The 17,853-nt window shown below is 39.0% G+C and overlaps 1 protein-coding gene across 2 annotated transcripts in view; it reads right to left on the reverse strand.

Moving 5' to 3' along the window:
* Nucleotides 1-15,043, reverse strand: part of LOC146522873 (uncharacterized) — a 77,990-nt gene extending 62,947 nt beyond the window's left edge. The window contains exons 1-4 of one of the 2 annotated variants that reach the window (XM_085154056.1): nucleotides 14,754-15,043; nucleotides 1,155-1,621; nucleotides 784-954; nucleotides 594-655 (exon numbers count right to left, since the gene is read on the reverse strand). In XM_085154056.1, the coding sequence (XP_085010182.1) occupies nucleotides 594-655; nucleotides 784-954; nucleotides 1,155-1,445 (524 nt within the window). In that variant the 5' untranslated portion in view covers nucleotides 1,446-1,621; nucleotides 14,754-15,043. The remainder of the gene's footprint in view (nucleotides 1-593; nucleotides 656-783; nucleotides 955-1,154; nucleotides 1,622-14,753) is intronic. The other variant, XM_085154055.1, reaches the window with a different exon arrangement.
* Nucleotides 15,044-17,853: the final 2,810 nt, after the last annotated feature.

Genomic DNA, 17,853 nt, shown 5'->3' on the forward strand with positions numbered 1-17,853 from the left:
ACTTGAATTTGATTGTTGTCATTTTGCTCGCTTCATCTCTTGCGTCCCTTGTTGTATTATCGCCGTATACGTCAGTCTTTTCCTCTAATCTGACATATGGTCACATGTCTGTAGTGTGTATTCAAGCAAGTATAACCTGCCCACATCACCACATTTGTTTATTCAACACTTCAGGATGATGGTGAGGAAACACACTACAATACAGCATCGCTTTGTGACACTCCATCAGCTAATAAAATTCCCATCTCCGTCTGACAGTCATTTTGTCATAGTCATGCTGTGTCATACCCACATTATTCTCAACAAACACCGACATGACAACACTGTCTGGATTTAGCATTCCTGTTCATGACTTTCCTTTTCTTCTTTTCTCTGGGAATCAAATCCGTGACCTTTAAAGTGAAAGCTTGCCTATCATAATTTAATCCACTTGACATAACTTTCAGTCAGAAATTATCAGTCCGATGCTCTGATACTTCTTATCATGGAATTCAAACAGAGGCAGCAATGAGCAACCAAATACATGTGTGTGTGTGTGTGTGTGTGTGTGTGTGTGTGTGTGATCATGCTCAAGATCAAGTGAGATTATTTACCTCTTGAACTGTTTGAGAAAAATTGCAATGTTCATCCCTCGCTTAGCATCTAGGATGGAAACCTGAGTGTGTGAGAGAGAGAGAGTCAATCTGAGGTCAAAGCCCTGGTGGAAACTGTCACACACATTTCACTCCATCTCCCATGCCTTCAACAAACAGCAGCACACGCAGCCCTGCATCAAAAACACACCTCCTGTTTGGTCTCTCTAAATGAGCTGCTGGTTTTCCCTCCCCTGGCGGGCGTTGCCAGGGTTTTTGATTGACCGTCATGCTGGCCGAACAGCTCTTCGACAGTCTGAGCGTCAATCTCGTATTTCTGCTTCACTTGGCCTTGAGTCCATAGGTTGAGCCGTCCCTTTACCTGAGAGACAGATTTTAGTAATGTAATAGCCCTTTTATGAAAGTGCTCGATTTCTCTTTGGACTCAAGCGTTTTCAGAGAGGTGCTTAGTCATGCTTGAGTCATCATTTAAGTTTGCCATTAAGCAAAACAATGTAATATATATTAAAAATATATATGTTAAAACAATGTGCTAAGACAAATGTAAAGCAGGAACTCTACCTGCTCCTCTGGAATCGTTTTCCAGAAGAAACTCCTCACCCTCCTTTTCTTCTTCAGCCCACCAGCGGGGTGTCCAAGCTCTGGTGGCAGAGGCAGTAAGGGAGGAGGAGGTGGGGGAGGTGGTGGAGGAATGTCAGGTGATTTCATCTGGTTATCTTCTATGTCAGCATACCTCGATGGAGGACGAGGAGGAGAAGGGAGAGACATTGTCACGGTAACAGCTACATCCTCTTGTTGGACAGAGAAATCTTGGCTCCCATTGGCCTGCGAGACGCTGCCCATCACATGCATCCCTGCTGCTGATGGGGCAGTCGAGGACAGGGGAGATGGTGGGTTTGGAGGCAGACTGTAAGATCAGTGGGCCGATTAACTGACCATTGTGAAGGGTATAGTTACGAGGATGAAGATGGGTCATCGCATTTGCAACATCGGATGACACCAAGGTCAGGTTACGAGATCTAAAGATGCTGGTAAGCAAAAGAAAGGAGAAAATTAATGTTAGCTTTAAGTGAGAGAATTAGCTAAGCTTGTTATTAAATTATCTAAATATACAAAATCTTTTTGACCCATAGGGAGAACCAGAAACAAATTTTGAGTTTACAGTAGAAAACATATTTTACAGATGCAGCAGTTCCAGTTCCACGTTTGTTAGAGAAATGCAGTTCATTGCCCATCCACCAACGGCCATTTGAGGCTGGTTCCAAGAGGGAGTCAAGCCGCACAGACTCCAACATTACATTTTCAACCTTACAGTACCAATAGACATGTCCACTTCTGGCTCCAACTAAATCTCATGGTAGCAGCCGACGTGCTAACAACTGGTGAGACTTCAAAATTGAGAGTCCAAAGCCAGGTGGGGATATCAAATGATTATATTTATTCTATGGGAAAAACTTCAATAACTCATCAAGTTATTGCAAAAGAACAAAGTAAAGAGACCAGCCAATAACCCTCTGGCAAAAATATGTATTCCCCAGCTGTTTGGCTAATGGTTGCTGAAAGGTGCTTTCGACTCAACTCTCAGAGGATTGCTGCAGTGGCATTTTTTATGCATTGGAAGACGATGACTTGTCTGGAATTACTCACCAACTATTCACCAAACAGCAAAAAAATAAATAAAACAGAAACAGAGTGGTTTTCAAAGTAGAGGTTGGCAAGCATTTGCAGACAAGTTAGCAACTTGTATTGGCTTTTGACTAAAGCAATGACAGGTATGTTTTTGGTGCTTTACGACTGAATGAAACAAGTGACAACCAGCAAGCTCTAACAACCACTCGCTACCATTGAAGGAGACACAAGCCGTTCTCTGGGTCTGTGTTTCTGAAGCTACCGTTGTTTGATCTTTGACAATTTTTTTGCACTTCTTCCTTTTTACAATAATCTCAGCTGATGTTCTCTTTCCTGTTCATGATAACTTTTCAAATAAACCAGTGTTTGACCTCCATGTAGTGCCAATGTGATAGAGCTATGCCTGTTATTTTATATTTTCAAGGTCTGCCTGTAGCTGAATTTCTATAATCTCTATAATTTCTATAATCTTTCTCTTTACATAGCCAAAGAGCTAAGCAAAAAGATACACACAGATAAACATTACCCACATTACACAATCAACTCCAAGTCCAATATAAGGTTTTTTAACTCTCTACCAACTGTTGAAGGAAATATCTGGAATTTTGGGATGCATGTCGACTATAAGAAAATTACTTTTTTCTTTGTATTGGGTAAGACAGAAAACCTCAAGTAAGCTGAGAGCATTTTTATATTTGGTATGACAATAATCAACAAACAGTGTCACTGTGATAGGACTAATAGGAATCATAGGAGAAATCGTGTTCACTGGAATGCAAAATGTAAAAAGCTGCTGCAGAGAGAAAAATGACTTTGGCACGTAAGCATGTTGGTCTCGTGCTGACATTCATCTGTATTATTCATACTGTGGGTGTGTGAGTATAATTACACAAAAAGCAATTAAACATTTATAAAGTTAAACATTTGCTTTTGAGTCATGTATGTGTGTCTACCGTTTTTGTGCAAGCCTTCTTCCTCCATTGAAACCTGTTGTGTTTGTTTTTCAAACAATTAAACACCTCCAGCAGTTCTCCGACCTTCTTCTCTTCTTAACCCTCTCAGGCTCAAATTAAACTTTTTGTTGCTAATGCACAACCAAGTCCTGCAGTGGTAATTCTGAGTAAAAAAAACTCATAAAATATGTATGTGGGATAATCAGGTTGTTAGTTTTTAACTGTTGCAAATCGGCAACGGCTGCCTTGAGAGGGTTAACACACATTTCATTCCCTCTTCAAACATCACCAACCTCACCTGGATGTCAAAGCATCTGCTGTACAAAGGTACGCTTAGAAAATGAATATTGAATGTATTGTGACCTATCTAATAAATGGATTTTCGTAGAGTCTAGGTCAGACATTGAAGTCCCCCAGAGGATGAATCCTGCTGGCTTTTGGGGTTTGAGTGACATAACTAAGGTTTGATGCTATATAAATAAAATTTAATTGAATGCGCTTTAGATATACACGCTCCTCAGAGGATGAATCTTCTTGACTTTTTTTCCCTCCCACTGCCTTTTATTCCTAGGACCACCATGAACAGGATTATTGTTGTTTCAGTTGAACTAATGCTGTAGATGGATTGCTGTACAATCTGGCTTAGACGTTCATGTTCCCCAGAGGGTGAATCCTTCCTCCAGCAGTATCACCCCCCTGGATTAACATTTGTGGTTTTGAGTGGAATATCTCTACAACTGTTAAATGGATTGCACTGAATATGGTTGAGACATTCACATTCTCCAGCATATCAATCCTACTGATTTTATTAATTCTCTTTGTTTTTCTGTAGCACCACCATAATGTTGTCATGTGCTGCTTAACTATTAAACTTTGGTCCTCAATAAATCCCACCATCATCGTGGGATTTCTTGCAATCAAAACCACCAAAGTATCTCAGGATATGTTACTGGAAACTGATTGCTGTAAAATCGAGTTCCTCTAAGGAAGATGAATCCTATGGTTTAGATGATTGTCTAACTTTCCTAGCAATAAAATAAGATTGAACTTTTTGATTTTGAGTAAAATATCACAATTACTGAGTGGACCTCTCTCCAAAGCAGGAATCCCACTAACTGTTTTGTTCACCTGATTATCATCACGGCACTGGACCTTTGTTGTTCTATTACTGTAGAAGGATTGATGCAAAGCCTAGGTTTAGCATTCATTTAGACACTAAGGATCGAGCCCACTTTTTCTTTTTTAATCCTCTATTGACATTTGTGGTTTTGAGTGAAATAACAGTTATTGAATAAACTACGGTGAATTCTGGTTTAGATGTTTATTCCTCTCAGGACTGAGTAGAAAACTTCATGGTTAATGTAACTCTTACTCACCATGATGAAGAACATTGTTAATTGCAGTTTTTCTAATAACAACTCCTTTGGCATTTTTGACAGCCAGCGGCAGGAAACCCACGAATGAATTATTCAATACATACAAGATTCCCCAGTGTGAAGTTCTGGATACATGTCGACAGAGATACACACTTCCTGCTGTTGAATTAGAGATGAGTGTGTTACGTAAGTTAATCTCACATTGTTTTTCAGCCCAATTTCTTCAGTCATTTATGTTGATTGTGTGCAAATGTTTACAATTAGTCAAAAGTGAGAAAAATATATTCTTTAATCTCTCGGGATATTAAGTTAGTTATTTGTTTGTTTTATTTGTTTTCTTAGAGCATATCTTGTATTTTAAAAACATTTATATTTTGATTATTATTTTATTAAAATCCATTTAACAAATGAAAATGTATTTATTAATTTTAATAAATTAAATCTAATAACATTTTATAAATGTAATAAAATCAAATAAATAAATGAAACCCACAAATGAACAAAAATTATTAAGAAACTAACGTTTCTGTGAGCAGCAAACTTTCCAGTAAAAACGTGATGTGCTGGCTTTGCTTTACTTATTTGGAGTCGTTAGTGTTTTTCAGTTGCAGAAGCATGAGGGTTTGGGTCGACATGCACGGCTGTGGCAACTCGTCATAGTATTGCTAATTGTCATAGTAACACAAACAATGACAGTTTGTATACTTGGCAGAGAACACATTTAGGTCACGATGTGCACGTGTGTTAAAACTACACATACATTATCCTTTTCTCCTGAACACCCTGAGATCTGTTTTTTCTCTCTCGCATCTCTTCATCCTCAAAGGACCACAAACAAAACATTTTGATAACTTTCTCTCTTTAAACAGTTTCAGGCAGTTGATTTAAAATGTTAGTGATGATGATGTCCAATCACGTAACTCAAAATGCAAAAATGCCAAACTGTTGACCTGGTTCTCATGAAGGTTTCTAATTGGACAATGGGGTTGTGCGGTAGAGGAGGAGCCACAAAAGTACAAACAAGAATGGCCACACTCACACAAATCAACAAAAATAAGAGCAGAACAGCTCCAGAGATAAAGAAAGCACGGAAAAAAAACCCCGCAAAATGTAAATGGATGACAACGAAACAAAAACATGACTTTAACGTGGCATTAAAAAGCCATAAAGACCAACTGCAGTAACAAGAACAGGAAACTACCAACAGGAAATATAGCAACATGCAAAGAACTACAACAGTCCACAAAAAAAAGCTATAAACAGATGCAAAATGACCAAAAAACCCAAAATGTTTAACAATGATACAGAAAACATTAACAAATAGACACAAAAAGCAATAAATGAACACAAACTACCCAAAAGGTAGCAGAAAATATTCACAAAAAAATAAAAAAAAAAATCACAGAAACAAAGTGACTTAAAGACCACAAAGCGTTAGCATAGCCCAACAAATAGTATAATACCTCAAAGACAGACACAAAAACAGCAATGCACAAAAAGAAGAAGATTCAGACAAATGGATAAAAAAAAAAAAACAGCCACAAGCCGATTTTAAAAAAAATGTAAACAAAAACAAAAAAATGCACACAAAGAAAAAGGACCCACAGCTATCAAAACAACCACAAAGAGACACAAAATCACCCCCAAAAAGTAAAATGTCACAAATAAACACAAACATAGGTCACCATGGCAGGTAACAATAGGTAACTGTGATACAAAAACATGCAGAAAAACGGCAACAACAATCCTCAAACAGCTACAAAAAGAAAAACTAAATGTACGGCGACAAAGACATGGAAAAAGGCTGCTAAGAAACAAAAAAGACAAAACAGCCACGAAGAGACACAAATTATCCACAGATATATTTTAAAAAACAAATAAACAAAAGAGACATAAAATAGCAACAAGGTGACAATATAACTTAAATTAAACAAAAAAAGCAACAAAGTAATCAAATAAATCCCCCCAAAAGTAAAACAAAATATTAATAACAACAATAAAAGAGTCATAAATATAAAATGCAAACAGAGAAACAAATCACTCACAAAACGAAACAGAAACTGAAAAATGTAAATTTAAAAGAACACAAAACGAGCCAAAAATAAATCCAGGAACAAAAACTAAATAAATAAACAAGAAGATTAAAAAGTTGTGCAGGAGGTGATCTGAGTGATGAAAGCATCCCCCGATTTACATTTAGTGTCTAAATGTTTTATATACAAATTTATATGACTAAAAATCACAAGTGTGAACCCCATCGTGGCAGTGGAGAAAGGTCAGTATGGGGCTCATCCTCTGGGGAACATGAACCTGAGTCAGCCTGTGTAATGGTTATTTAATAATGGCTATAAAAAGCCTTACTTTAAATCCGCACCAATGGCCCCAGGTGCTATCGAAAGCTGGGAGATCCACTGCGTGAGTGAAGCGCACTCATTCAGAAAACCTTTCTAGTGGCTGCACGCTCCTTCTTAGTTTGCCATTCTCAGCTGACCCACTTATGATCTTTCCATACATCCAGCTCTAGCATTTGCTCCAGATTCCAGTAGAGTCGGCTTGACCTCAATACCGAAGCAGAGAGAGAGAGAGCTCGGCTCAGACAAAGTGTGAATGAGTAACTGACAGAGACTCTGATCTGCCATGAAAAATCTCTCCTCCTCCTCTTTTTCTTCATCTAATGATTTCCCGACGAGTAACTCACTGCTTTGGTCACATCAGAGTACAGAGACGACGTCTGAGTGAATAATAAGCAGAGAGCTGGTGGAACGGGGCGGTCTGGATGTGGCTAACAATTAACCTCACTGGTCACACACTGGAAACTTAAACTCATCATTTAAGCAGCAAAAGTCTTCCAGCTGGACTTTGTCTCAACTCGGAGTGTCAAACGTCTCCTGAAACAGCACCAGACTTCATTCACAATTTTGACAATTTAAGAGTACTTGCGTCTGTATTTAAAGAGTCTAGTGTGGTCATGTTAGTGCCCGTGAGGCAAACAGAGTACTGTGTTTGCAATCTTGTGTGTACTATGAAGCTCGACACGGCCGGGCACAGCTGAGCACCACAACAGAGCTTCTCACTAACCCAGGCTTCCTGCACCAGGCTCTGAGTGTGCTCACAAAAGACGGGCCTGCCTTTCATGTGATGCATTATTTCTTCTTCTGGTCTAAATGGACCGATGAGCCCCGCCTACTCCAGTCAAAGAAATCATCAGAGGGGAGGTGAAAGAGATCCACAAAGAACTACAGATAAAGTATATTGTATATGTTGTAGTACGTCTTTAAGCTCGTGAGTTTGTGTTTGTTCTTCCACTCTCAGAGCTGCTGTTTAATTCTGGCGTGGCAGCTGCATGAGAGCAGTGAAACTTTAAAGGCTGCTCAGTGTCACAGTCAAACAAAGGAGACGCAGAAATCTCTCGGCCTCCTTCATTGCCCGGGAGTTTCATTGTTATGATATGCTGAGGTATCCCTGCTGTCCCTTTCTGTGATCTAAAAGACTTTGATTAAACAACACCAGACCTCATTCATAATTTGGGGTTTTTTAGAACATTTAAGGATTTGAGGATCTTTTCTCCAATCATAGAACTGAGTTTGTGCTAAGCCCTTAGATAGATGCATCTATTTATTTATTTAATAAAGGCTGCTTAAAACGCAATAGTGCAAGTTGCCATGAAGAAAATGTTCAACATGTGTAGAATCAGGAAGAAGAGCAGCATAAATGTGTTTGCGTTTACTCGTTAGACTACTAAACACTTGTTGAGTGCAGTGGTGCTGGAGCCAACATTAAAGGCACCTCAACTCGTTCTTCTCGTTTTAAAGTCTGGGATCTGAAAGTGGATTTGCTGACAGCTGTTGGCCTGCCGCTGTGCCTACGCATGGGGCGTCTTTGAGAATATTAAAAGACTGCAGTTTATACTTGAAGGGAGGTAATAAAACACTAAATGACTTCTGTAATAACTCATCATCATAACAGTTCCCACTATGACTTCTGAATGAGAGTCACTGATTTACATTGGAAAAGACATGCAGCCAAGCTGGGAGGCCTAAACGGCAGTGCAAGTCTACGGTAAAACACGGATACACAAAGACACACAAAAGTTCCCACAAACCTGTCTGCAAAATAATGCAGTGACAAATATTTACACAAATTCATCTGACCTTCCCTCTGTCACAGAACAGATGAACAAAAGAAAGAGAGCATGCAAACATTTAACTGAACAAATAACATGAACTAAAATGCTCAGACACACACACACACACACACACGCACACACACAGTGCTGGTGGTGACTGATTCACAGTGACTCACGCCATTTAACAAGTTATTAATAGCCAGCAGATGATGACACCGAGATCATCAGGATGGACGCCAGAGCATCACTGTCTCCAACATCCTTAGATTAAAATATCAAATTAAACTTTGTTGTCTGTCAGGTTCATGCAGCTGCGTTCAGATAACAGCCACACGCTGCAGACTGAGCTGTTTAACTCACTGCAGCGACTGTAAACTTTATGAACATGTGAAAAGCTACACACCTTAAGTGTGTCTCTTATAAAGGTAGCTCTCAAAACCACTGCTCGCTGGATAGAGTCAGCAGTCACGTTAATCCATCCATTCGTTCTCTTCCACTTATCCAATCCTAGATTTTAGCTTTTCCACAGATACTAACTGGAAGTACAGTTGTACTGATATATTGTTTACTTTTTTTAAGGTTAGCCTAACTTTAATGAATGTTTCGGTGTTGATACATAGAATTGCATTTGTAGAAAATTCCTTTGTTTTCCATCCATGCATTCACCCGCTTATCCTTATCAGAGCCTATCCCAGCTACCATAGGGCAAGAGGCAGGGTACACTCTGGACAGGTGGCTATTCTGTTGCAGGGCTAACACAGAGAGACACAACCCTTCACACTCACATTCACACCTATGGGTAAATTAGAATCACCAATTAACCTAACTTGACTAACGACATGTCTTTAGAGTGTGGGAGGAAGCCGGCGTACTCGGAGAGAACCCACGCTAACACGGTGACAACCTGTAAACTCCACACAGAAAGAGCCCAGGACCTTCTTTCTGTGGGGTGCTGACCAGAGAGCAAGCAGTGCTAACCACTGCTCCACCATGCTGTCCCAGTCATACTAGCTTGGGGAACAGTGGTTAGCACTGTTGCTGTAACAGTGTTAGCTTAACACAGTCATGCTAAGCCCTTATGTTTCACCATGAAGTAGTGAAAACATCCTCTAGTTGTTCTAATAAACAGCAGAGAAGCAAACCAACTAAGTGTCCTGTGTGGTTATAGGAGGAGGAAGTCGATCTGGATCGATGGACACAAACAAATTAATGGCGAATGTGTGTGACTGATGAAGGACAGAACATTTCCAATTCTGTCAAACTGGATAAGAGTTTAAGGCCAGTAAATGTGCAGGGATGTAGTTCCAGTCTGACACAGATCTCAGAAAAAAAGCAGATGAGACTTTAATATCAGGGGTTATTTTGTTCCAAAACGCAAAAGTTTTTTTTGTTTTTTCAGCTATTCTATGGAAAAAAATATTTCACTGACATCTTAATGTGAAGTGTTTGTGAGAATGGACAAAATAAGTGCTGGTTTGCTGAAGGAACCGTGACAAATGAGGCGCTCTAATCCCCCGGTGGTTTGACACCGAGGCTGAGCTCAGAGAGTTTCCAATAAAGCCGAATGTCTGCACATGAAAATCTGCACGTCTGCCTGAGTTTCTGCAGGTGATGCATTTATAGAGGCCGTCTCTTCTGGTTTCACTCCATGTTTTGCTCGAAGAGTGGATCATAGCATCGTCACGGATGACTTTTTCCCCACATTTTCACCTTCGTGCAATTGTTCAATAATGCAATTTACTGTACACCTGCCTGTTTATGTTATGCTAACCACGTTTAGCTTGGTGCTAATTCCGAATCCAGAAAGATTGTCTGATTTAACTTGATTTTATTTATATTTTTAATTTGATTATTGCATTATTTGTTATTTGTGCACAAACTGACAGCTTATGTATGCGTTTTTTTATTTTTATTTTATTAGTAATCAATGTTAACTTTTTTTTAAATCACTAGCAAAAACATGTTTGATCATCTCTGCTGTTGTGTCATTTTCAGGTGATTTAAAGACATAATGTTACAGTTTTGTTTACCTACAAAACTCCTGATTTTACTGACAAATAATTAAAAAGCAGTTTTCACAATTATAGCCTTTCTAATTATAACATCTATAAAAAGTTAGCCTATATAATAGGCTGTCTTTAATTGTCTTTGTACTCCAGCTGCTGTTCGCCATTTCAGATTTATACTGATTAACTAAATTCTTCCTCAGAGAAACTTTTATTGATGCCTCTGCAAAAAAAAATTTAAACACACCTTTAATGTGCAAATCGAGCAAATTGACTTGCTAAAAAACACAATATAAATAGGTTTAATTTGTAGGCACAGAGTTGTTTCTGATTATTAAAGAAAGCCAAATTCCTCTCGGCTCTGCGTGCCTGTGGACTGAAACAGCCGATGTAATGACAATCACAGAGATAAAAAAAGAAAAACATATTGAAATAATTACAGGCTGTTGGTACAGTGTGATGAGCAAGCTGACAGCATCATTGTGAAGCTGTTGCCACAGCTCTGAGGGCTAAATTAAACAGAAGATGGAGGGGAAACTGCTCCAGACTGCAACATGTGAGTCACAGCAGTCTTTAAATACACACGTATTTGTCCTCCCTCCTGTGATTTCTGTAGGTTTACAGGATGGCTGGTTGTTGCTCAGCAGTCTGACAGATTAGCTCCCACACTTTCTCCAGCACTGACAGATCTAACGCCTCAGTTTGAGGATTACAGCAGCAGGTTGGCGTACTGCACTGTCACACTAAATATATTAGGTTCAGGGTGGAAGAAGAGAATTTGAAGCCCTCCCGAAACCACCGAGTCCATAAGTGTTTCAGAAGTGTTTCAGAAGTAGAAGAACAAACTGTCCAAGAATGTACTCGTAAAAATGAGCCATCATTTTTCACTGAAACCACTTTTAAATACTTGGACACTCTAACCATAAATCTATAATGATGCATGTATATATACACTTATATGATAACAAATTATAAATATTAATTTCCTTGGTTTCCTTATATGTTGCGTTCCCGTCATCGTCGCCCTGCAAACACAATGCTACTCTCTCTTTAGAAATAAAGTCCTCAAACATCACAGACACATCGCTGCTAGCATCCAATAAATAACCAAAAGTTTAACTGAAAAAGCATCCATAAATATGTAAACCATTCAAGAATCTGCAAAAGAATTACCAGTACATATAACACAGAAACCACCAACATATTTTTAGAAATGATCACCCTTACTTGTCCAGCATCCAATTAACAAGCTAATGGCATTACAACAGGAGAAGTGATCAGTTACTATAAAACAGGACACAGGATTTCAGAGCGCGCAGCAGACCCGCCACAAAGACTCGCTCTTAGTCACCGTGGAAACCCCAGTAAAACCTGCTGATGAGCAGAAGGCCTCTGTCTCATTGAGCCAGGAAACAACAGTAAACACATGTGTTTGTATGGCTGTGAGGGGTTGGGGTGAAGAAGGACCCCCCACACTGATGAGTCTCAGAAAGGAATCTGAGCTGCTTTTAAAGAGCATTAGCATGAAAAACGCTCCACTTCTGGCTGTGGGTTTGAGCTCCGTTGTGCCAAAAACAAAAACAAAGCAATAGAAAATAAAATGCTTTAACAAAAGAGAATCTCTTTCACGGCTCTGCTGATGGGCTGATGGTTGCTTTCTTTATCTGAGGAAGAGCTTTACCGCTGTGTTTTACAGTCGGGGAGGGTCAAGCAAAGCAAAGAGCTGGCTGAGCATCCCTCGTCTCTGGGGTTACCACGGCGACGGGGACATACGGTGACAAACAGAAACCCGTTTGTTAAATGTCACCCGGTGGTGTCGTCACCGGAGCTCCGGGCAGGTCAGGGGGTCAGACGGAACGCATAACCCGCAGAGAGAGCAACGAGGCCTGGCCACAGTCTGCGGGGAGGCTCGGTCAGAGAAACAGCTGTTTGTCTGCTGGACACAAATTATCCAGATAAAAGGACAAGACAGGATGTAATCCACAGTGCTGTGAATTAAATCTATTGATGTGTTATGTTTGTGCATATTTTTTTACTTAAATATTTTAGATCATCACCTACCATCAGGTAGGTTTGGATCATTTTTCCCCCAATAAAGGAAATCATCATTTGTATTTACTAATCATTTTTGTTTAATATTAAAAAATGTTCAAGGCGTATCAAATGTGCAAAAAGCCAAGAAATGAGAAGCTAACAAATCCCTTTTCACAGCCCTGCACCTTCACATTAATGATGTGTTTACAGTAATCACACAGAGGTTGGACAGGTTCTTAGAAATTCAAAGAAACTTTCTGACACATTTTAAAACTGCTTGGTGGTTTCAAGGGTGCAGATCTGACCATGAGACTGTGCTGAATCCAAAATAAATCAAAGCTGTAATCTGTGTGCACCGCTAAGCAGCAAATTAAACGGAAGCGTATTGAAACATATCTCCTAAAAAGACGAAGCTCGTTTATTAGAAGTGGTACCATTTCATTCAGACCACAATAAATACCAAAAGAAAAACAGACAATCTCACAAAATAAAAATAAACCTTCTATTTTGAATATTATTAGAAGACTCCGTTTAGTGTAAAGCAAGGTCAAAAATCAGGTGGCACAAGTTGTTATATAACAAAAGATTAAATTCACAGATTTCTGAATGTAGTCTGATTTACTGAAATCTTATAAAAAGTAGATAAACTAAAAGTAACATAGTCGTTTAAAAAAATAATTAAAGAAAACCAAATACTTAAAAACTGATTTTTCTGTTTCATTTTTTTGTATTAATATATAAATTGAAGAGGTTTTCTTTATATACCAGTGCTTGGTAGATGTATTGATGTGATAGGCAATGAAGCAGCTATAAAAATGAACATTTCTGATATTTATTTAAAACATGCGCTGCTGAGTTTGTCTATTTCCTCAGAGAAAACCATCGAATGAAGGACAAAAAAGGATCTGAAGGCATGTTCTAGACAATTAATCACACAAAAAACAGTTTAATGATTAATGAAAGCAGCCAGAGCCACAGCAGACTGCATTTCACTGTATTAAAGTGTGACAGCACTCATGGAAAAGCACCAACAAGCACCAATCTGTCACAGCAGCTATGACTCCAACAATGGCTGCTTTGGATCTACTAGAAGTACTGAAGTAGGGCTAAAGTATTCTGTATCCGAGCATATTTATCCTAAGAAACAGCAGCACTTTAACCTCACTGTCACTAAAGTACCATTATAGAAATATTATGGGACATAAGCACCACAAGTACACTGCAGAAAACACTCTAAATACTGCACCAATACCACAGCAGAGGCAGTATCTCTGTACAGTAGACCAACAATCAACTTATCAAGGATACTAAAAGCACAAACATAATGAATATTCCAGAAATCTCACTGCACAGCAGAATACCGGGAAACCCCAATAAAAGCTCAGTCCAAAGAATCTCACCAGCCACCGGTATACCTCGAAACCGGGGGTCGTTTTAGTTTAAGGTCACAAGCAGCCCAGTTTAATGCTAAGGTGGGAGGATTACATTTAATGAACCCTGCATTTAAAACACAGGATGAACAGCCTGAGGGGGGAAAGTTCTGTTTCAATAACAGGTCTGCATTTTTCCACATTTCATCAGCTGACTGAACAATGTCTCTGTGTCTCTGTGAAGGCACAGGACACCGTAACTGTGCAGGACTTTGACTTCCCTGTGAGGTAACATGTATTTTAATGGAAAACTGCTATTCACACAGTTTTACACCTGCTCCAAATGATTGGTGTGAAGGTGTGAATATATCAGATTAAAAACATTAATGTCAGTGTGAGAATCACATGAACCATGCCGAAACACTGTCAAGTTTGAACACCACTTAATTAATCATTTTAGGAATATTACGCCGCTGGCTGTTTGTGTTGATCCAAGAATTTACAGAAATTTGCATGTAGTCTGGTGAGCGCAAAGCGTCCCCCTATTAAACAGCTCGTTAGTCTGTCAGATAACTTATATTCAGCTCTGAAGTTACATTTCTGGCAAACTAAAATCAATTTAGTTAGTTATAAACCAGCGGTTAGTTTTCTGTTAATATAACTCACCCCACTGCGCGTACTCAGCGGCGCTGCGGCTCCTATGCAAAAGTCCCGTTTAAAAAATGACCAAATATACAGCAAAGCGACGTCAACTGATCCCGGTCGCATCCACATGAAGCGAGCTGCTTGCAGCCAAGTTCTGGACTGACAGAGGCAAGGAGAGAGGAAAAAGGAGGTAGGAATCCCGAACGCTGCGCATGCGTGTTTACTCAGGTGAAAGGAAAAGCGCTGTCTCTGGTGCGCGTGTGTGTGCAGCTCAGATAAGCTCAAACAGCCCCTCCCTTGGCAAACAGTCAGGCTTCCCTTCTCATGGTTATGTTTATTTATGAAAAATAAATAAAAACACATCATATCAGTGTTAAGCAGCACACTGGGTGACAGCTTTTTTCTGTGAGTTCACCTTTGGTAGTTCATTACTACTTAGGGCTCATTTATACTGCCATAAATATATAAAATATGACTGGATTTTCTGAACTTACCTGCTTTTACAGGGGGAGACTCTTTAGGTTACAAAACGTGTACAGAGGTCTGTGGATAAATTAGAGTACTTCAGACAGTCATTTATTTGAAGAGTTTATGGTTTAAATCACTGCATTAAAGTCTCATTTAATAGGACATGACAATTATGAGAAAAATCCTCAGTTTCTTACAACCTTTGGATTTCTAGTTTCTTGGGGGTGTTTTGGCGGTGAGGGATTTTTCCTGACAATTTTCATCATGTTTTTATATAGAAGGTGTTATGACAGTAACATTTCTTCTCATTTCAAATGTGTAGAAATAAACGTCTGTGAGGGCTAATGAGGTCCTACCTCCACAAGCCACTCCGAACACAGCATCCACCCTTTTGCACCTCCTCGTAGCAGTCAGGAGCTATAATGATTATGCTTTATTGTCCCTTTTGACCCTAATAGTGACCATCATTTCCGAAGTAAACCCCATGTTAGATTCAACAACACTTCAAATTAGTGACTGAGACCGTAAACTCCCTAAGAAAGTGTTTACTGAGGCGCCAAAGCAAAGAAGCTGAAGGCCTGCTCCCCCACAATCAGACTTCTTTCTGCAACTGCCGCTAGTGGTCAGCAGAAAAAATACAGCTTTAAAGCTCTAATGTATTTAATAACAGATTGGGTCTCGATCAGTGGTATCCTGCACTGTCATTGGCCATCGCTTAAAACGCTCACCTTACTGTTGAGAAAAGTTTATCTCGGGTTCCACAGAGAGCATCGCCTGTGTTCAGTTAACCAATCAACTACATACACTACTATCTTTCCACTTCTCACTTGGAACATTGTCTCCTTACTTTCCAGACGCTTTCTTTAGTACTTTGTGTTCTTTTTGTTAAATTTTTTCCTCATGTATGACCATTCCCTGTTTTTGGATTTTTGCCCTTTGTCAGCCTCTTGTAGGAAGTGTTTCCTTGTGAGCGCTTTGGATTTAGGGTTTTGCTCTCTCTGTTTCTGGCATACTGCATTTGTGTCTTCTGCTCCTCCTGTGAACACTTACAGTGATTTGTTAAGAGATTTCAACAGTGACCAACAGATGGACACCCTCCCTACAACAATGTGACAAATTCATCACTAAACGAATATTAAATTGATACAAACGCACATCTATGTTAGAAAGACACACCTTCAAACAAATACGAGTAAAGCAAAGCTGAAGCTACTCAGTGCGTGCTTCAGTCTTGACAAGTTAATCATCGAGTTTGTGGACGAACCTCTTTAAAAAAAACAAAAAAACAAAACTGGAGCTGAGACAAGAGAGGTGGGAGTCTTTGTGAGAAACTCTATCCCGCTGGTGAAATGTTTGGGAAAATGAGCCTGGATGCAGGAACACACATTCACAGACTCGCTCAGACAAATAGTAGAATCAGTTTTGTGTGCTGGTGTTGCCAGGTGAGTAATTGCCTCTCTTTAAAGCAATCAGAGCAACAGAACCACAAACAGACCAGGGTCTTATTCTAAAATCGCTTCACTGATCCCCTCCATTTAAAGCAAGAATCACAACACTGCATACTAATACACCCTGCTTCAAGTCTAGTCCTTTTATTCTTGGAAAACAATTATAATAACACTGTGGACAGTGGATTTGGATTTGATGTTTAAAGGTTTCTTGTTGCTAAGTTGAGCTTGAAGGAAAGTCAAGGTTAGGCCAGCATCTGTCATCATTAAAGAGCCTGCTGAGTGAAGGACATATTTTGCTTGCATAATATACACATTTTTTTCTGGAATTCAGTAAATTAAATATTAAAATGATGGATGGTCAAAATTTTAATGGTCAAAAATTTAAATATTTTGATACAAATACATGAATGTGAGTCTTTTTGAGTCTATAGCTGATGTTTTATCTGCACATCCAGAAAGTAGTTTAACAATTTACAAGTGCTGGATGCTGCCCCTCGGCGAGCTTCCAGATGCTGGTCAATGAGATGAAAGTGGGCTTTTAGTGCAGGGATTAAAAAAAAAAGGAACTAAATTGGAGTGTTTCAGACAGTGGTTGTATGAAGAGCCAAAGTAAATCATGTGAAGCTACTCAAGTAAAGCCACAGACTAAAAATGTAGCAGAGAATGAGCTGCTTGTATAGCTAAACATTTCTTAAACTCAAAGATTAAGAAAAAACACCCATGTCTATTTTTTATGCTTCAAATGATTATTTGAAGCATAAAAATCGGTAACTTTAAGTAAATATAAAAATACATAACCATAAATAAAGATAAAAATAGATGACCTTATTTATGACTTTCTTCTATCCACAAAGGAGGCAGGCTTAGTCTCGATTCCACAACAAGTGCAGATCTTGGAAAGCATCTAAAAATCATTCAGTTAATTTAATAAACTGAATATTTTTATTGAGTCTCTCAGATATTAAACCTAAGTTCAATAACAATTTTAAATTTTTTAAAAGAGGTTTGCATACATAATTATACTTCGAGTTACAAGATAAAAATGCTCAAAATGACAAGTAACTTGCTGATGTTTACTATGGTCACCATCTCAGTCCCCGTATAGGCCTGTGCCTTGCCATCTGATATCGTCGTGTTGGTGTTGTTCCTGGAACAACATAGTAAACGTTGTTCCAGGATCAACATTGCAAGTGACCAATCAC

Source organism: Neolamprologus multifasciatus, chromosome 3, assembly GCF_963576455.1.
Source record: "Neolamprologus multifasciatus chromosome 3, fNeoMul1.2, whole genome shotgun sequence".
NCBI classification, from domain to species: Eukaryota; Metazoa; Chordata; class Actinopteri; order Cichliformes; family Cichlidae; genus Neolamprologus; species Neolamprologus multifasciatus.